The 21,864-nt window shown below is 41.1% G+C and overlaps 1 protein-coding gene across 1 annotated transcript in view; it reads left to right on the top strand.

Annotated features, from left to right (window-relative positions):
• LOC139750367 (uncharacterized) overlaps positions 1 to 21,864 on the top strand; it is a 146,237-nt gene that overhangs the window by 72,601 nt on the left and 51,772 nt on the right. The window contains exon 4 of the mRNA XM_071665086.1: positions 8,387 to 8,495. Within this exon, the coding sequence (XP_071521187.1) occupies positions 8,387 to 8,495 (109 nt within the window). The remainder of the gene's footprint in view (positions 1 to 8,386; positions 8,496 to 21,864) is intronic.

A 21,864-nucleotide genomic window follows, 5' to 3' on the forward strand; every position in this document is an offset into this window, starting at 1 on the left:
ATATGGGAGAGTATTGATTGAGAGGTTGAAGGCATGTACAGAGCATCAGATTGGGAAAAAGCAGTGTGGTTTCAGAAGTGGTTAAGGATGTTTGGATCAGGTGTTTGCTTTGAAGAATGTATGTGAGAAATACTTAGAAAAGCAAATGGATTTGTTTGTAGCATTTATGGATCTTGAGAAGGCATATGATAGAGTTGATAGAGATGCTCTGTGGAAGGTATTAAGAGTATATGGTGTGGGTGGCAAGTTGTTGGAAGCAGTGAAAAGTTTTTATCGAGGATGTAAGGCATGTGTACGTGTAGGAAGAGAGAAAAGTGATTGTTTCTCAGTGAATGTAGGTTTGCGGCAGGGGTGTGTGATGTCTCCATGGTTGTTTAATTTGTTTATGGATGGGGTTGTTAGGGAGGTGAATGCAAGAGTTTTGGAAAGAGGGGCAAGTATGAAGTCTGTTGTGGATGAGAGAGCTTGGGAAGTGAGTCAGTTATTGTTTGCTGATGATACAGCGCTGGTGGCTGATTCGTGTGAGAAACTGCAGAAGCTGGTGACTGAGTTTGGTAAAGTGTGTGTGAAAGAAGAAAGCTGAGAGTAAATGTGAATAAGAGCAAGGTTATTAGGTACAGTAGGGTTGAGGGATAAGTCAGTTGGGAGTTAAGAGTGAATGGAGAAAAACTGGAGGAAGTGAAGTGTTTTAGATATCTGGGAATGTATTTGGCAGCGGATGGAACCATGGAAGCGGAAGTGAATCATAGGATGGGGGAGGGGGCGAAAGTTTTGGGAGCATTGAAGAATGTGTGGAAGTTGAGAACATTATCTTGGAAAGCAAAAATGGGTATGTTTGAAGGAATAGTGGTTCCAACAATGTTATATGGTTGTGAGGCGTGGGCTATAGATAGAGTTGTGCGAAGGTGGCTGGATGTGCTGGAAATGAGATGTTTGAGGACAATATGTGGTGTGAGGTGGTTTGATCGAGTAAGTAATAATAGGATAAGAGAGATGTGTGGTAATAAGAAGAGTGTGGTTAAGAGAGCAGAAGAGGGTTTTTTGAAATGGTTTGGTCACATGGAGAGAATGAGTGAGGAATGATTGACCAAGAGGATATATATGTCAAAGGTGGAGGGAACGAGGAGTGGTGGGAGACCAAATTGGAGGTGGAAAGATGGAGTGAAAAAGATTTTGAGTGATTGGGGCATGCAGGAGGGTGAAAGGCGTGCAAGGAATAGAGTGAATTGGAACGATGTAGTATACCGGGGTCGATGTGCTGTCAGTGGATTGAACCAGGGTATGTGAAGCGTCTGGGGTAAACCATTGAAAGTTCTGTGGGGCCTGGATGTGGAAAGGGAATTGTGGTTTCGGTGCATTATTACATGACAGCTAGAGACTGAGTGTGAACGAATGTGGCCTTTGTTGTCTTTTCCGAGTGCTACTTTGCACACATGAGGGAGGAGGGGGTTGTTATTTCATGTGTGGCAGGGTGGTGATGAAATAAGGCAGACAGTGTGAATTATGTACATGTGTATATTTGTATATTTCTGTGTGTGTATGTATATGTATATGTTGAGATATATAGGTATGTTGAGATTTATAGGTATGTATATTTGCGTGTGTGGACATGTATGTATATACATGTGTATGTGGGTGGGTTGGGCCATTCTTTCATCTGTTTCCTTGTGCTACCTCGCTAACGCGGGAGATAGCGACAAAGCAAAATAAATAAATAAGAAGTAAGTGTTGAAATGGTGATGTGAGGTGAAAAAGGAGAGGTGAATGTAAGAGTGGAAATGGTAATGTGCAAAATAAGGGAAGTTACTGAATGAGGAGGAGGAAGTGAACGGAAGATGGTGACACTGAATGTTGGATTCATCCAATATGTAGTGCTCATAGTATCTAGATATATCTGTGGCATCTTTGTAGGTGTAAAAATTAGCTGCATCTAAGTAAGTTTCATTGTAGTATCTTACATATTTATTTACATGTATTTTTCTGCATATTACAAACTTTCTTTGTACATAAGTTCATGGTAAGTAAATAAGTATGATGAAAGAAGAGACCCACAAGGGAAGTAACCAAGATGAAAAGAAAGAAGCGATAGGTAGTATATGTTAGGAAAAGTTCTTTAATGTTTAGGCTTGATTTTGAATTAAACAAAGTTCAAGGGTAAAGGGAAGAAATATCTTAGGAGTAAAGACGAGGGTTGGTATGAGGGCAAGAGCTAAGGATATGGTAGCACTACTGCTGAAGCAGGAGTTGTGGGAGTATAAGAAAGAGTGTAAGGAATTGAGCTCGCGACTGATGTGGTAAAACTGAAAGGGGATTGTGAAAAATTGGTGATCATGAGTATGAATGCACCTGACCATGTGAGGAAAGATCATGAGAGACAAGAGTTTTGGGAGCAGCTGAGTGAGTGTTTGTTTTAGCAGTTTTGATGCAAAAAGACTGAGTAATAGTGATGGGTGATTTAAGTGAAAGGGTAAGTAATGTGGCATTTGAGGATATAATTGGAAGGCATGGAATACACCCCCTCACCGACATGCATATGATTTCCGTTTTGACTGTCCGGTGGGGTCTTGAAATGGGTGTAAGTAGGATACATGTCAGCATGGCGTGTAGAATTCATATACCTGTACAGCATTCTTTTATCCTACTCAGTTTCTATCATTTCATCTTGTTTTTTATTAACCAGTTTTATGATTTTGTAGTTTCTTTTTTTAAGATTCTTATTTCATGTTTCATCCTTTATATTTGAATTCCACTCGTATGTACGATGGTCATAAGTCGCATAGGTTGTAAGTAGGGGATCAGGTGTTCTCTGTAATGTGAATTGCAATGGTGAACAACTTGTGGAGCTGTGTGCTGAAAAGGGGGTAGTGATTGGGAATACCTGGTTTAAACAGAGGGACCTATGCAGGTATATATATGAAAGATGGTCAGCGGGCTTTATTGGATTATATACTAATTGATAGGCATAGGCATGAAAAAGAGAGACTTTTGGATGTGAATGTGCTGGGGGGTGCAGGTGGGATGCCTGATCATTATCTTGTGGAGATGAAGTTGTGGATTTTAAGAGATGTATCAGATGTCTGAACTCAAGAGATCTGTGGATGCAGATGTGTATATGGACATCTTGCTTACATATTTTGTGGATGAGGATGTCAGTTTCTAAAAACAGTGGATGCAGGTGTCAGACTATGACATCCTCGTGGATATGGATGTTTTCAGGATATTTACCTATTTTAATAGATTAAGGAATATTCATTTGTTATAGAACATCAATCATTTCCAAATGGCAGCTACTTTCATTACAGATTACTGTGTGATTGTAGTTTCTTATTGTTATGACAAGTTTCAGCCACACAAGTTGTGTTTTACCATGATGCGGGACAAGGTCCCTACTCGTTGTGCATTCCACCAACCACTTTCCCCAACCTCCACCCTTTTGAAAGTGGTAAACTCAACTTTTAATCTTTTAACAGCTGTTCTTCATCACTTAGTCATTCAGTATTTAAAGTTCAAGATAGCCAAGTTTTTCTTCAAAAACAAAAGTTTCTCTGTCTTTTCTGCTAAAAGTCATTTATGTTTTGCATCATAGTTCAAGCTAGCACCACTGAATAGCTGCTCACTAGGGATGCAAACTGCCTTCACTTGTTCCATTGACTCTTTTACTTGTGATACCTCTCAATGTCTTCCATTGCGCTCTTCCTTGCTGCATGTGTCTCATCCGCTTCTTCATCACTGCTGGATGCAAGTGTAGAGATCATTGCTTCATGCAATGTTCCATAAGTGTTAGTTGTGTTAATTGTTTGTGGTTTGTCATCTTTTCTTTGTTTTCCGTTTGGTTTGTCATCTTCATTTGCGTTGGTGCTCAGCTGAATCAGCTCTTCACATAGTCTGGCAACTGATGATTTCACTTGATCATTGATGTGAGAAGAGGAAAAGAATGTACTTTTATATCGTGGATCAAGATATGTTGCTACTCTGTACATATCTTCACTTTCAAGATCAGAAAATTTTTTCAGCATCAGCTCCTGTTGTTTGTTTCATGATGTTTACTACTTCTTGGGGTGACTCAGTCATTGATTCGATGTCTGGTTTAGAGGCTGAAACTGAGGTATCAATTACTTCAAAAACATATGATGTGGTTGGCTGAAGAGTGATTTTCAAGGAAACCACAAGAGGTGTCACATCACCTGCTGTAGGTGTTGAATCACTCGGTCTTTTGTGATATCTTCATATGTTCAAGAGCTTTTGCACATTTGGACATTATTAACCATTCAGTGGTGCTGAGTTGTTTTATTTTAGAGTTGGTAGCAGCATACAAACATAGTGATTCCTTTATTTCTAGTGTTCTTATCAGCATGTGCAAGGTGCTGTTCCAGCCTATCCTGAATCTTTTTACTTCATCTTGTGCCATTATTGAGTGATGAAAATGAGTAGCAATGCTGTGATATTTTTTTGATTATCTTTTTTATTTCATCCTGTGATGATATTCCAGTTTTAACAGCTTGTATTTTATTGACAGCACAATCCATATTGTTTACACCTGACAGGAATAGAGCTCTTTTCGTAATTGCTCTAGTATCACACAAAACACAGTGTATGTTTATACTAGAAATGGCCCACTTCATCAACAAATCATCAAAGTTTCTAGAAATATACTCTCCTGTGTGCCATTCTTGTAGTGGTTCAGCATCTAACACAAAGTTCATTCTTTCAAAGTCCTTATTGATAGCATGTGTAGTTAGACTCAGTAGTGAAACACCTGCTGAGTTATCTAACCACATATCATTGGTAAAGGAAATCTTGCTGTCCTGCTTCACTACAGCAGTCTTTCCTTTTATTTCATTGAAAACAGACTCATAAATGTCATTGCATATTGCATATCAATTAGGAATAAAAGTTTCACTACTTCAGCCTGTATTTTGGAACAGCTTCAGCCATCAGTCTCATGAATCCTATGTCCTCAACCTGAAAGATTGGTAAATTATCCATTTCTAACATTTCTGCTGCACACTTATCCAGTTTCTTTGATGTAAAGTTAGAAGCATTTACACTGAAAATATTTTTCAACATTTCTTTGCTTAATATCTGACTTCACTTTTTACAAAGGCGTTTTTTCTGTCTTTAGTTTCTCCTGTAACTTCTTTCTTTCTTCTACTTCTAACTCTTCAAACTGTTCTTTGTTCATTGATTTCAAATGATTTTTCAAAGATGTAGTTCCATGTCCCTTTCGTGAATAATCTTTTTTGCAAAAAAGACACTGCACTAAGTTATTTGGTTGCTCCTTGAAGTACTTCCACGGTTGAATGTTTCTTGATGCCATTGTACATAAAAGAGTCAGTAAGACTTTGTAAAATTGATTATTTCACTTCAGGCAGTGTGATCGACTGACACACTGCAAAACCCTGAGGCAAGCTCCTCTTCATTGTGGCCGGTGTGTTGTGACTCATGTGACTCACGCTAGTTCCCCCCCACATCACTTTATCATGGAGTGATAAGAAGTGCTCAGCACTGTTAGTTCATTTTTTTAGTTTTCTTTGTATTTCCACTACATCCTCTTTGTGTGTGGTAAGGATGCGGATGTTTATTAAATTACAAGTGTGGATGTTTATCAGAAACGTGGATGCAGATGCGGATTTTGAAATGATTTGGATGTTCCACATATGCAGATGTGGATATCCAATACATCTCTAGTAGATTTATAGAGTTTTTCAGAAAAGCAAAACATAATGGGTGAGAAAAAAGTGGTGAAAGTATAGAATTGCAAAAGATGAGAGAAAATGAAACTAGAAAAGTGGATAAGGATGAGATATTTACGGAAGCAGTGCTGAGAGATGAGTGTGGCATGCATAAGGTGGGAGGTGTGGAGTTGAGAAGGGTTGTGAGTGGTGGGATGAAGAAATAGAGCTACAAGTGAGAGAGAAAAGAGAGGTATGTGGGAGGTATTTACTGGGAAGTAGTGCAAATGATTGGGAAAGGTGTAGAGAAAGTGGGAGGAGGTCAAGAGGAAGAAGATGGGGTTCAAAAGGGGCATTAAAAAAAAAGGGGCAAATGTGAATTAGGATGGACAATTCTTTATAATCTTCAGAGGGAGGTTAATAGTTTGTCAGAAATGAGAGAACATTGGTGAAGGGGGAAATGGGGAGTGGTAATAAGTAGTAATGAAGTGAGGAGGAAATAGAGTGAGTATTTTGAAAGCCTGCTCAAAGTCTTTGATATTAGGGTTGCACAATGGGTAGGTATGCATAGGGAGAGAGTCATGAAAATTGGCTTGGTGAAGGGAGAAGAGGTGGTGAAAGCCTTGCATGTGGCAAGGTTCCTGGAGTGAATGGTGGTGTGGTTAGATTTATTAAGAGAGGGGGGGTGTCTGTGTTGTTGATTGGTTACTTAGGATTTTCAGTAAATGTATGGAGCATGGTGAGGTGCCTGAGGATTGTTAGAATGCATGTATAGTACCATTGTATAAATTATTCAAGCTACAGAGACAAGATTTTTAAGTGTACCTGTTCTGTTATATGGGAGGATAGTGATTTGGTTGAAGGCATGTACAGAGCATCAGACTGGGAAGGAGCAATGTTGTTTCAGAAATGGCAACCAGTGCATGGATCATTTTTTTTTAAGTATATGTGAAAGAAATACTTAGAGAAACAGAAAGATTTGTTTTTGGCACTTATGGATCCTGAGAAAGCACTTGAGAGGGTTTATAGAGATAGAGATGCCTTGTGGAAGGCCCTGTGAATACATTGGGTGGGAGGAAGGCCACCAGAAGCAGTGAAAAGTTTTTTCAAAGGTGTAAGGCATGTGTAGTAGGAAAAGAGAAGAGTGATGGTTCCCAGTGAAGGTTGGTCTTTGGCAGAGATGTATGATGTCATCATGGCTGTTTGATTTCTTTGTGGATGGGGTGGTAGGGAGAGAGGGGTGATTATGCAGTTGTAGGGGATGAGAAGGCCTGGGAAGTTAGCTTGTTGTTGTTTGCTGATGACACAACACTAGTGGCAGATTCAAATGAGAAACTTTAGAAGTTGGTGACTGAGCTTTAAAGAGTGTATAGATGAAGTTGAGGATAAATGTGAATGAAAGTAAGGCTGTTAGGTTTAGCTGTTAAGAGGAACCAGATAGTTGGGATGTGAGCTTAAATGGATAAAACTTGGAGGAAGTGAAGTGCTTTAGAAACCTGGTTGTGGATATGGTAGCAAATGGAACATGGAAGTGGAATTGATTCATTAGATGGGTGAGGGGGCAAATGTTTGGGAGCACTGAAGAATGTGTAGAAAGAGAGGTTGTTATTGGGGATGGCAAAAATGGGTGTTTGATGGTATAGTAGTCCCAACAATGTCATGTGGATGTGAGGCATGGGCTGTAGATGAGGTTGTGTGTAGGAGGATGAATCTGTCGGAAGAAAAATGTTTGAGGACAACCTGTGGTTTGAGAGTGGGTTTGATTAGGTAAGTAATAAAAGGTAAGAGAGAAGTATGGTGATAAAAAGTGTGGTTGAGAGAGCTGAAGAGGGTGGGCTGAAATAGTTTAGACATATAAAGAGAATGAATGACAAAAGGCTGTCAACGAGGATATATGTGCCAGCAGTGAATGGGATGAGGAGAATGGTGAGACCAAATTGGAGATGGAAGAATGGCATGAAAAAGATTTTAAGTGATCATGGCCAAAACATGCAAGAGGGTGAAAGTTGTACATGGGATAGAGTGAACTGGAATGATCTGGTATACAAGTGTCGATGTGCTGTGAATGGACTGAGTCATGGTATGGAAAGCTCTGTGGGGTCTGGTAGTGGACAGGATGTTGTGGCTTTGTTGCATTGCACATGACAGCTAGAAAATAGATATGAACAAATGTGGCCTTTCTCTGTCTGTTCCTGGCACTACCTTGTTAACATGTGAAAGTTATTTAGTATAAAAAAGTACATCAAAGGTTTTCATCTCACCAAAGGGTTGATGAGATCATCCAGGTCCATCTTTATTTCCTAAAGCCATATTTTTATTTAAAAATTTTTAAGTATATACTGTACCGATCATCACTGAGCTCTGTTAGTAAAAATCTAGAAGAGATATCATTAGATATCATTAAATTAGAAAATTTAGGTGATTCATCCTAGTTCCAATATGTCATTATTTATCTTAAATTTAGTGTAGGGGTCAATATCTTTAGGGCTGATAGTAACCTTATCTCGTACATTTTAAACTTTTCAAATGTATTTCGTTTTGTGACTATCTGGATCATTATTAATCTTCCTGTTATTCAAAATAACTTAGTCTTCTATTTTTTTAAAGTTTTACTGTTATTTTTTTAAGTTATACTGAAGTTTAATCTTTGTAAACATAATTTTTGAGATATTCATTACCCTTTAGAAGTTAATGTTGTGCATTGTGTTTTTCAGACAGGCGAGAGCTGTGGTTATGGTTTTGTCAAGTTTGAACATTGGGAAGTTGCAAGTATAGTTGCAAAGACCATAAATGGATACCTTACTTTTGGCAAGATTATGAAGTGTAAGTGAAGTACATTATTTTTTGTGTGGTGTTCTTGATTGTAGATGTGTGATGGAATTGTTTATCTAACTGAAAAAATTATAATCCATGAGTATCTTTTTTTTTCTCTGTCTTATCCTCCTCGCCATATGTTTCCTTGTTTCACCTTATCTCTGTCTCTTTTAGATAACAGTCTTATAGAATGTTTTTTAAATGACTACAACCTACAGTGTGGAACTAAATGAATGTGAATATGACGTGGCGACCTAAGATTGAGTGACATGAATTTTCTCTGCAAAATAGATGGGTAGGATGTTTTATTTTTTATCTAAGATGCCACAAGCAACTGAGGCCCTAATCAAGGCCGTACAGTTAATTTGTTTAATTTTTTTTATGGATGGGGTGGTTAGGGAGGTAAATGCGAGTTTTGGAGAGAGAGGCGAGGATGCAGTCTTTTGGGGATAAGAGAGCCTGGGGAGTGAGTCAGTTATTGTTCGCCACTGATACAGCACTGGTGACTGATTCGAGTGAGAAAACACAGAAGTTGATGTCTGAGTTTGAAGAAGCATGTGAAAGAAAGTTAGAAGTAAATGTGAATGAGAGCAAGTTATTTGGTTTAACAGGGTTAAGGACAAGTTAGTTTGGAGGTGAGTTTTGATGGAGAAAAATTGGAGGAAGTGAAGTGTTTTAGATATCTGGGAGTGGACTTAGCAACAAGTGGAACCATGGAAATGGAAGTGAGTCACATGGAGGGGGAGGGGGATGAAGGTTCTGGGAGCAATGAAGAATGTGTAGAAGGAGAGAATGTTATCTGGGAGTGCAAAAATGGGTATATTTGAAGGAATATTAGTTCCAACAATATTATATGGTTGCATAAGAGAGATGTGTGGTAATAAAAGGAGTGTGGTTGAGAGCAGAAGAGGGTGTGTTGAAATGGTTTGCACATATAGAGAGAATAAATGAAGAAAGATTAACAAAGAGGATATATGTGTGAGAGGTGGAGGGAACAAGGATATATAGAGAGAATAAATGAAGAAAGATTAACAAAGAGGATATATGTGTGAGAGGTGGAGGGAACAAGGAGAAGCAGGAGACCAAATTAGAGATGGAAGGATGGAGTGAAAAAGACTTTGAGCAGTCAGGGCCTGAAGATGCAGGAGAGTGAGAAGCATTCAAGAAATAGGGTGAATTGGAATGATGTGTTATACTAGGGTTGTTGTGGTGTCAGTGGACTGAACAAGGGTGTGTGAAATGTCTTGGGCCCTGGATGTGGATAGGGAGTTGTGGTTTCAGTGCATTACACATAAGAGCTAGAGACTGTCAGTTGACTGAACAAGGGCGTGTGAAATGTCTGAGGTAAACCATGGAAAGGAGAGGATATATGTGTCAGAGGTGGATGGAATGAGGAGAATTGGGAGACCAAATTGGAGGGGGAAAGATGGCGTGAAAAAGATTTTGAGTGATCGGGGCCTGAACATGCAGGAGGGTGAAAGGCGTGCAAGAAATAGAGTGAATTGGAATGATGTGGTATACTGGGGTTGACGTGCTGTCAGTGGATTGAACCAGGACATGTGAAGTGTCTGGGGGTAAACCATGGAAAGTTTTTTTGGGCTTGGATGTGGAAAGGGAGCTGTGGTTTTGGTGCATTATACATGACAGCTAGAGACTGAGTGTGAATGAGTGTGGCCTTTGTTGTCTTTTCCTAGTGCTACCTCATGCACATTTGGGGGGGGGGGGTTGTCATTTCAAGTGTAGTGGGGTGGTGATGGGAATTAATAAGGGCAGACTATGAATTATGTACAATTGTATATATGTATATGTCTGTGTATGTATATATATGTATACATTGAGATGAATAGATTTGTATATATACGTGTGTGGACGTGTATGTACATACATGTGTATGTGGGTGGGTTAGAGCGTTCTTTCATCTGTTTCCTTGTGCTACCTCGCTAATGCAGGAGACGGCAACAAAGTATAATAAATATATAAATGAAATATCCCTGCGGATAGGGGAGAAAGAATACTTCCCACGCATTTCCCGCGTGTCGTCGAAGGTGACTAAAGAGGACGGAATGGGGGGTTAGAAACCCTCCCCTCCTTGTATTTTAATGTTCTAAAAGGGGAAAGAGAAGGAGGAGTCACATGGGGAGTGCTCATCCTCCTCGAAGGCTCAGATTGGGGTGTCTAAATGTGAGAAAAAAAAGAGAGATAGTAAGTCTGAGGGAAGGACCCTGGATGTTTTGGCTCTGAGTGAAACGAAGCTCAAGAGTAAAGTGGAAGAGTGGTTTGGGAATGTTTTGGGAGTAAAGTCAGGGGTTGGTGAGAGGACAAGAGCAAAGGAGGGAGTAGCACTACTGCTGAAATAAGAGTTGTGGGAGCATGTGGTAGAAAGTAAGAAAGTAAACTCTAGATTGATAAGGGTAAAACTGAAGGTGGTTGGAGAGAGATGGGTGATTATTGGTGCCTTTGCACCTGGGCATGAGAAGAAAGATCATGAGAGGCAAGTGTTTTGAAAGCAGCTGAGTGAGCATGTTGGCAGTTTTGATGCACGAGACCGGGTTATAATGATGGGTGATTTGAATGCAAAGGTGAGTAATGTGGCAGTTGAGGGAATAATTGGTGTACAAAGGGTGTTCAGTGTTGTAAATGGAAATGGTGAAGAGCTTGTAGAAAGAAAGACTTTTGGATGTTAATGTGCTGAGAGGTGCAACTGGAGGTATATGAGATCATTATCTTTTGGAGGTGAAGGTGAAAATTTGTATAGGTTTTCAGAAAAGAAGAGAGAATGTTGGGGTGAAGAGAGTGATGAGAGTAATTGAGCTTGGGAAGGAGACTTGTGTGAGGAAGTACCAGGAGAGACTGAGTGCAGAATGGAAAAAGGTGAGAGGAAAAGACGTAAGGGGAGCGGGGGAGGAATGGAATGTATTTAGGGAAGCAGTGACAGCATGTGCAAAAGATGCTTGTGGCATGAGAAGTGTGGGAGGTGGGCAAATTAGAAAGGGTAGTGAATGGTGGGATGAAGAAGTAAGATTATTAGTGATAGAGAAGAGAGAGGCATTTGGACGAATTTTGCAGGGCAATAGTGCAAATGAGTGGGAGATGTATAAAAGAAAGAGACAGGAGGTCAAGAGAAAGGTGCAACAGATGAAAAAGAGGGCAAATGAGAGTTGGGGAGAGAATCACTGAATTCTAGGGAGAATAAAAAGATGGTTTGGAAGGAGGTAAATAAAGTGCATAAGACAAGAGAACTAATGGGAATATCAGTGAAGGGGGCAAATGGGGAGGTAATAACAATTAGTGGTAATGTGAGAAGGAGATGGAGTGAGTATTTTGAAGGTTTGTTGAATGTGTTAGATGATAGATTGGCAGATATAGGGCGTTTTGGTTGAGTTGGTGTGCAAAGTGAGAGGGTTGGGGAGGATGATTTGGTAAATAGAGAAGAAGAGCCAGTGAAAGCTTTGTGGAAGTTGAAAGCTGGCAAGGCAGCGGGTTTGGATGGTATTGCATTGGAATTTATTAAAAAAGGCGGTGACTGTGTTGTTGACTGGTTGGTGAGGATATTCAATGTATGTATGGCTCATGGTGAAGTGCCTGGGGACTGGCGGAATGCATGCATAGTGCCATTGTACAAAGGCAAAGGGGATAAAGGTGAGTGCTCAGATTCAGAGGTAGAAGTTTGTTGAGTATTCCTGGAAAATTATGTGGGAAGGTATTGATTGAGAGGGTGAAGGCATGTACAGAGCATCATATTGGGGAAGAGTAGTGTGGTTTCAGAAATCGTAGAGGATGTGTGGATTAGATGTTTGCTTTGAAGAATGTATGTGAGAAGTACTTAGAGAAATAAGTGGATTTGTATGTAGCATTTATGGATCTGGAAAAGGAATATGATAAGAGTTGAAAGAGATGCTCTGTGGAAGATATTAAGAATATATGGTGTGGGAGAAAAGTTGCTAGAAGCAGTGAAAAGTTTATCTAGGTTGTAAGGCATGTGTACAAGTAGGAAGAGAGGAACGTTATTGGTTCTCAGTGAATGTTGGTTTGCGGCAGGGGTGCATGATGTTTCAATGGTGGTTTAATTTGCTTATGGATGGGGTTGTTAGGGAGGTGAATGCAAGAGTTTTTGGAGAGAGGGCAAGTATGCAGTCTGTTGTGGATAAGAGAGCTTGGGAAGTGAGTCAGTTGTTTTTCGCTGATAATACAGCGCTAGTGGTTGATTTGGGTGAAAAACTACATAGGCTGGTGACTGAGTTTGGTAAAGTGTGTGAAAGAAGAAAGCTGAGAGTGAATGTGAATAAGAGCAAGGTTATTAGGTACAGTAGGGTTGAGGGACGAGTCAATTGGGAGGTACGTTTGAATGGAGAAAAACTGGAGGAAGTGATGTGTTTTAGATATCTGCCGCAAACCAACATTCACTGAGAACCAATCAGCCTCCTCTCCTCTGACACATACACATGCCTTACATCGTTGATAAAAACTTTTCACTGCTTCTAACAACTTACCTTCCACAGAGCATCCCTACCAACTCTATCAAATGCCTTCTCCAGATCCATAAATGCTACATACAAATCCATTTGCTTTTCTAAGTATTTCTCACATACATTCTTCAAAGGAAACACCTGATCCGCACATCCTCTACCACTTCTGAAAGCACGCTGCTCTTCCCCAATCTGATGCTTTGTACATTCCTTCATCCTCTCAATCAATACCCTCCCATATACTTTACCAGGAATACTCAACAAACTTTTTTTTTTTTTTTTTTTTTTTTTTTTTTTTTGTCGCTGTCTCCCGCGTTTGCAAGGTAGTGCAAGGAAACAGACGAAAGAAATGGCCCAACCCACCCCCATACACATGTATATACATACGTCCACACACGCAAATATACATACCTACACAGCTTTCCATGGTTTACCCCAGAAGCTTCACATGCCTTGATTCAATCCACTGACAGCACGTCAACCCTGGTATACCACATCGCTCCAATTCACTCTATTCCTTGCCCTCCTTTCACCCTCCTGCATGTTCAGGCCCCGATCACACAAAATCTTTTTCACTCCATCTTTCCACCTCCAATTTGGTCTCCCTCTTCTCCTCGTTCCCTCCACCTCCGACACATATATCCTCTTGGTCGATCTTTCCTCACTCATTCTCTCCATGTGCCCAAACCATTTCAAAACACCCTCTTCTGCTCTCTCAACCACGCCTTTTTTTTTTTTTTTTTTTTTTTTTTTTTTTTTTTTTTTTTTTTGCCAGTCTCCCGCGTTTGCGAGGTAGCGCAAGGAAACAGACGAAAGAAATGGCCCAACCCACCCCCATACACATGTATATACATACGTCCACACGCGCAAATATACATACCTACATAGCTTTCCATGGTTTACCCCAGACGCTTCACATGCCCTGATTCAATCCACTGACAGCACGTCAACCCCGGTATACCACATCGCTCCAATTCACTCTATTCCTTGCCCTCCTTTCACCCTCCTGCATGTTCAGGCCCCGATCACACAAAATCTTTTTCACTCCATCTTTCCACCTCCAATTTGGTCTCCCTCTTCTCCTCGTTCCCTCCACCTCCGACACATATATCCTCTTGGTCAATCTTTCCTCACTCATTCTCTCCATGTGCCCAAACCATTTCAAAACACCCTCCTCTGCTCTCTCAACCACGCTCTTTTTATTTCCACATATCTCTCTTACCCTTACGTTACTTACTCGATCAAACCACCTCACACCACACATTGTCCTCAAACATCTCATTTCCAGCACATCCATCCTCCTGCGCACCACTCTATCCATAGCCCACGCCTCGCAACCATACAACATTGTTGGAACCACTATTCCTTCAAACATACCCATTTTTGCTTTCCGAGATAATGTTCTCAACTTCCACACATTCTTCAAGGCTCCCAGAATTTTCGCCCCCTCCCCCATCCTATGATCCACTTCCGCTTCCATGGTTCCATCCGCTGCCAGATCCACTCCCAGATATCTAAAACACTTTACTTCCTCCAGTTTTTCTCCATTCAAACTCACCTCCCAATTGACTTGACCCTCAACCCTACTGTACCTAATAACCTTGCTCTTATTCACATTTACTCTTAACTTTCTTCTTTCACACACTTTACCAAACTCAGTCACCAGCTTCTGCAGTTTCTCACATGAATCAGCCACCAGCGCTGTATCATCAGCGAACAACAACTGACTCACTTCCCAAGCTCTCTCATCCCCAACAGACTTCATACTTGCCCCTCTTTCCAAAACTCTTGCATTCACCTCCCTAACAACCCCATCCATAAACAAATTAAACAACCATGGAGACATCACACACCCCTGCCGCAAACCTACATTCACTGAGAACCAATCACTTTCCTCTCTTCCTACACGTACACATGCCTTACATCCTCGATAAAAACTTTTCACTGCTTCTAACAACTTTCCTCCCACACCATATATTCTTAATAGCTTCCACAGAGCATCTCTATCAACTCTATCATATGCCTTCTCCAGATCCATAAATGCTACATACAAATCCATTTGCTTTTCTAAGTATTTCTCACATACATTCTTCAAAGCAAACACCTGATCCACACATCCTCTACCACTTCTGAAACCACACTGCTCTTCCCCAATCTGATGCTCTGTACATGCCTTCACCCTCTCAATCAACACCCTCTTCTGCTCTCTCAACCACGCTCTTTTTATTTCCACATATCTCTCTTACCCTTACGTTACTTACTCGATCAAACCACCTCACACCACACATTGTCCTCAAACATCTCATATCCAGCACATCCATCCTCCTGCGCACAACTCTATCCATAGCCCACGCCTCGCAATCATACAACATTGTTGGAACCACTATTCCTTCAAACATACCCATTTTTGCTTTCCGAGATAATGTTCTTGACTTCCACACATTCTTCAAGGCTCCCAGAATTTTCGCCCCCTTCCCCACCCTATGATCCACTTCCGCTTCCATGGTTCCATCCGCTGCCAGCTCCACTCCCAGATATCTAAAACACTTCACTTCCTCCAGTTTTTCTCCATTCAAACTCACCTCCCAATTGACTTGACCCTCAACCCTACTGTACCTAATAACCTTGCTCTTATTCACATTTACTCTTAACTTTCTTCTTCCACACACTTTACCAAACTCAGTCACCAGCTTCTGCAGTTTCTCACATGAATCAGCCACCAGCGCTGTATCATCAGCGAACAAGAACTGACTCACTTCCCAAGCTCTCTCATCCCCAACAGACTTCATACTTGCCCCTCTTTCCAAAACTCTTGCATTCACCTCCCTAACAACTCCATCCATAAACAAATTAAACAACCATGGAGACATCACACACCCCTTCCGCAAACCTACATTCAATGAGAACCAATCACTTTCCTCTCTTCCTACACGTACACATGCCTTACATCCTCGATAAAAACTTTTCACTGCTTCTAACAACTTGCCTCCCACACCATATATTCTTAATAGCTTCCACAGAGCATCTCTATCAACTCTATCATATGCCTTCTCCAGATCCATAAATGCTACATACAAATCCATTTGCTTTTCTAAGTATTTCTCACATACATTCTTCAAAGCAAACACCTGATCCACACATCCTCTACCACTTCTGAAACCACACTGCTCTTCCCCAATCTGATGCTCTGTACATGCCTTCACCCTCTCAATCAATACCCTCCCATATAATTTACCAGGAATACTCAACAAACTTATACCTCTGTAATTTGAGCACTCACTCAAATTACCTTTGCCTTTGTACAATGGCACTATGCAAGCATTCCACCAGTCCTCAGGCACCTCACCATGAGTCATACATACATTAGATAACCTTACCAACCAGTCAACAATACAGTCACTCCCTTTTTTAATAAATTCCACTGCAATACCACCCAAACCCACTGCCTTGCCGGCTTTCATCTTCCGCAAAGCTTTTACTACCTCTTCTCTGTTTACCAAATCATTCTCCCTAACCTGCTCACTTTGCACACCACCTCAACCAAAACAACCTATATCTGCCACTCAATCATCAAATACATTCAACAAACCTTCAAAATACTCACTCCATCTCCTTCTCACATCACCACTACTTGTTATCATCTCCCCATTAGCCCCCTTCACTGATGTTCCCATTTGTCCCCCTTGTCTTACGCACTGTATTTACCTCCTACTTAGATACATATACTTATGTATATCTCTCTTTTTAAACCAGGCATTCCCAATCTCCAGTCCTTTTTCTGCACATAAATCTACAAGCTCTTCACCATTTCCAACACTGAACACCCCATGTACTCCAATTATTCCCTCAACTGCCACATTACTTACCTTTGCATTCAAATCACCCATCGCTATAACCCGGTCTCGTGCATCAAAACTACTAACACACTCACTCAGCTGCTCCCAAAACACTTGCCTCTCATGGTCTTTCTTCTCATGCCCAGGTGCATATGCACCAATAATCACCCATGTCTCTCCATCCACTTTCAGTTTTACCCATACCAATCTAGAGTTTGCTTTCTTACCCTCAATCACATGCTCCCACCACTCCTGTTTCAGGAGTAGTGCTACTCCTTCCCTTGCTCTTGTCCTCACACTAACCCCTAGCTTTACTTATAAGACATTCCCAAACCACACTTCCCCTTTACCCTTTATATATATATCTTTCTTTCTTTCATACTATTTGCCATTTCCCGCATTAGCGAGGTAGCGTTAAGAACAGAGGACTGGGCCTTTGAGGGAATGTCCTCACCTAGCCCCCTTCTCTGTTTCTTCTTTTGGAAAAAAAAAAAAAAAAAAAAAAACATGGGAGGATTTCCAGTCCTCCCGCTCCTTTCCCTTTTAGTTGCCTTCTATGACACGCAGGGAATACGTGGGAAGTGTTCTTACTTCCATATCCCCAGGGGTTTGGATGGTATTGCATTGGAATTTATTAAAAAAGGGGGTGACTGTATTGTTGACTGGTTGGTAAGGGTATTTAATGTATGTATGATTCATGGTGAGGTGCCTGAGGATTTGCGGAGTGCTTGCATAGTGCCATTGTACAAAGGCAAAGGGGATAAGAGTGAGTGCTAAAATTACAGAGGTATAAGTTTGTTGAGTATTCCTGGTGAATTATATAGGAGGGTATTGATTGAGAGGGGTGAAGGCATGTACAGAGCATCAGATTTGGAAAGAGCAGTGTGGTTTCAGAAGTGGTAGAGGATGTGTGGATCAGGTGTTTGCTTTGAAGAATGTATGTGAGAAATACTTAGAAAAGCAAATGGATTTGTATGTAGCATTTATGGATCTGGAGAAGGCATATGATAGAGTTGATAGAGATGCTCTGTGGAAGGTATTAAGGATATATGGTGTGGAAGGCAAGTTGTTAGAAGCAGTGAAAGGTTTTTATCGAGGATGTAAGGCATGTGTACGTGTAGGAAGAGAGGAAAGTGATTGGTTCTTAGTGAATGTAGGTTTGCGGCAGGGTTGTGTGATGTCTCCATGGTTGTTTAATTTGTTTATGGATGGGGTTGTTAGGGAGGTGAATGCAAGAGTTTTGGAAAGAGGGGCAAGTATGCAGTCTGTTGTGGATGAGAGAGCTTGGGAAGTGAGTCAGTTGTTGTTCGTTGATGATAAAGCGCTGGTGGCTGATTCATGTGAGAAACTGCAGAAGCTGGTGACTGAGTTTGGTAAAGTGTGTGAAAGAAGAAAGTTAAGAGTAAATGTGAATAAGAGCAAGGTTATTAGGTACAGTAGGGTTAAGGGTCAAGTCAATTGGGAGGTAAGTTTGAATGGAGAAAAACTGGAGCAAGTGAAGTGTTTTAGATATCTGGGAGTGGATTTGACAGTGGATGGAACCATGGAAGTGAAAGTGAATCATAGTGTGGGGGAGGGGGCGAAATTTCTGGGAGCCTTGAAGAATGTTTGGAAGTCGAGAACATTATCTCGGAAAGCAAAAATGGGTATGTTTGAAGGAATAGTGGTTCCAACAATGTTGTATGGTTGTGAGGTGTGGGCTATGGATAGAGTTGTGCCGAGTAGGGTGGATGTGCTTGAAATGTGATGTTTGAGGACAATATGTGGTGTGAGGTGGTTTGATCGAGTAAGTAATGTAAGGGTAAGAGAGATGTGTGGTAATAAAAAGAGTGTGGTTGAGAGAGCAGAACAGGGTGTTTTGAAATGATTTGGTCACATGGAGAGAATGAGTTAGGAAAGATTGACCAAGAGGATATATGTGTCAGAGGTGGAGGGAACGAGAAGTGGGAGACCAAATTGGAGGTGGAAGGATGGAGTGAAAAAGATTTTGAGTGATCGGGGCCTGAACATGCAGGAGGGTGAAAGGCGTGCAAGGAATAGAGTGAATTGGAACGATGTGGTATACTGGGGTCGACGTGCTGTCAGTGGATTGAACCTGGATATGTGAAGCGTCTGGGGTAAACCATGGAAAGTTCTGTGGGGTCTGGATGTGGAAAGGGAGCTGTGGTATCAGTGCATTATTACATGACAGCTAGAGACTGAGTGTGAACGAATGTGGCCTTTGTTGTCTTTTCCTAGCGCTACCCAGCACACATGAGGGGGGAGGGTGTTGTTATACCATGAGTGGCTGGGTGGTGATGGGAATGAATAAAGGCAGAAAAATACGTATGAATTATGCACATGGGTATATATGTATATGTCTGTGTGTGTATATGTATATGTATACATTGAGATGTATAGGTATGTATACCTGCGGGTGTGGATGTGTATGTATATACATGTGTATATGGGTGGGTTGGGCCATTCTTTCGTCTTTTTCCTTGCGCTACCTCGCTAACGCGGGAGATAGCAACAAAGCAAAATAAATAAATAGAAAATAGAATATATATATATATATATATATATATATATGTGGATCAGGTGTTTGCTTTCAAGAATGTATGTGAGAAATACTTAGAAAAGCAAATGGATTTGTATGTAGCATTTATGGATCTGGAGAAGGCATATGATAGAGTTGATAGAGATGCTCCGTGGAATGTACTAAGAATATATGGTGTGGAAGGCAAGTTGTTAGAAGCAGTGAAAAGTTTTTATCGAGGATGTAAGGCATGTGTATGTGTAGGAAGAGAGGAAAGTCATTGGTTCTCAGTGAATGTAGGTTTGCGGCAGGATTGTGTGATGTCTCCATGGTTGTTTAATTTGTTTATGGATGGGGTTGTTAGGGAGGTGAATGCAAGAGTTTTGGAAAGAGGGGCAAGTATGCAGTCTGTTGGGGATGAGAGAGCTTGGGAAGTGAGTCAGTTGTTGTTCGCTGATGATACAGCACTGGTGGCTGATTCATATGAGAAACTGCAGAAGCTGGTGACTGAGTTTGGTAAAGTGTGTGAAAGAAGAAAGTTAAGAGTAAATGTGAATAAGAGCAAGGTTATTAGGTACAGTAGGGGTGAGGGTCAAGTCAATTGGGAGGTAAGTTTGAATGGAGAAAAACTGGAGGAAGTAAAGTGTTTTAGATATCTGGGAGTGGATCTGGCAGTGGATGGAACCATGGAAGCAGAAGTGAATCATAGGGTGTGGGAGGGGGCGAAAATCCTGGGAGCCTTGAAGAATGTGTGGAAGTCGAGAACATTATCTCGGAAAGCAAAAATAGGTATGTTTGAAGGAATAGTGGTTCCAACAATGTTTTATGGTTGTGAGGCGTGGGCTGTGGATAGAGTTATGCGCAGGAAGGTGGATGTGCTGGAAATGAGATGTTTGAGGACAATATGTGGTGTGAGGTGGTTTGATCGAGTAAGTAATGTAAGGGTAAGAGAGATGTGTGGAAATAAAAAGAGCTGTGGTTGAGAGAGCAGAACAGGGTGTTTTGAAATGATTTGGTCACATGGAGAGAATGAGTTAGGAAAGATTGACCAAGAGGATATATGTGTCAGAGGTGGAGGGAACGAGAAGTGGGAGACCAAATTGGAGGTGGAAGGATGGAGTGAAAAAGATTTTGAGTGATCGGGGCCTGAACATGCAGGAGGGTGAAAGGCGTGCAAGGAATAGAGTGAATTGGAACGATGTGGTATACTGGGGTCGACGTGCTGTCAGTGGATTGAACCTGGATATGTGAAGCGTCTGGGGTAAACCATGGAAAGTTCTGTGGGGTCTGGATGTGGAAAGGGAGCTGTGGTATCAGTGCATTATTACATGACAGCTAGAGACTGAGTGTGAACGAATGTGGCCTTTGTTGTCCTTTTCCTAGCGCTACCCAGCACACATGAGGGGGGAGGGTGATGTTATACCATGAGTGGCTGGGTGGTGATGGGAATGAATAAAGGCAGAAAAATACGTATGAATTATGCACATGGGTATATATGTATATGTCTGTGTGTGTATATGTATATGTATACATTGAGATGTATAGGTATGTATACCTGCGGGTGTGGATGTGTATGTATATACATGTGTATATGGGTGGGTTGGGCCATTCTTTCGTCTTTTTCCTTGCGCTACCTCGCTAACGCGGGAGATAGCAACAAAGCAAAATAAATAAATAGAAAATAGAATATATATATATATATATATATATATATATATGTGGATCAGGTGTTTGCTTTCAAGAATGTATGTGAGAAATACTTAGAAAAGCAAATGGATTTGTATGTAGCATTTATGGATCTGGAGAAGGCATATGATAGAGTTGATAGAGATGCTCCGTGGAATGTACTAAGAATATATGGTGTGGAAGGCAAGTTGTTAGAAGCAGTGAAAAGTTTTTATCGAGGATGTAAGGCATGTGTATGTGTAGGAAGAGAGGAAAGTCATTGGTTCTCAGTGAATGTAGGTTTGCGGCAGGATTGTGTGATGTCTCCATGGTTGTTTAATTTGTTTATGGATGGGGTTGTTAGGGAGGTGAATGCAAGAGTTTTGGAAAGAGGGGCAAGTATGCAGTCTGTTGGGGATGAGAGAGCTTGGGAAGTGAGTCAGTTGTTGTTCGCTGATGATACAGCACTGGTGGCTGATTCATGTGAGAAACTGCAGAAGCTGGTGACTGAGTTTGGTAAAGTGTGTGAAAGAAGAAAGTTAAGAGTAAATGTGAATAAGAGCAAGGTTATTAGGTACAGTAGGGTTGAGGGTCAAGTCAATTGGGAGGTAAGTTTGAATGGAGAAAAACTGGAGGAAGTAAAGTGTTTTAGATATCTGGGAGTGGATCTGGCAGTGGATGGAACCATGGAAGCAGAAGTGAATCATAGGGTGTGGGAGGGGGCGAAAATCCTGGGAGCCTTGAAGAATGTGTGGAAGTCGAGAACATTATCTCGGAAAGCAAAAATAGGTATGTTTGAAGGAATAGTGGTTCCAACAATGTTTTATGGTTGTGAGGCGTGGGCTGTGGATAGAGTTATGCGCAGGAAGGTGGATGTGCTGGAAATGAGATGT

The sequence above is a fragment of the Panulirus ornatus genome, chromosome 9 (genome assembly GCF_036320965.1).
Source record: "Panulirus ornatus isolate Po-2019 chromosome 9, ASM3632096v1, whole genome shotgun sequence".
Classification (NCBI taxonomy): domain Eukaryota; kingdom Metazoa; phylum Arthropoda; class Malacostraca; order Decapoda; family Palinuridae; genus Panulirus; species Panulirus ornatus.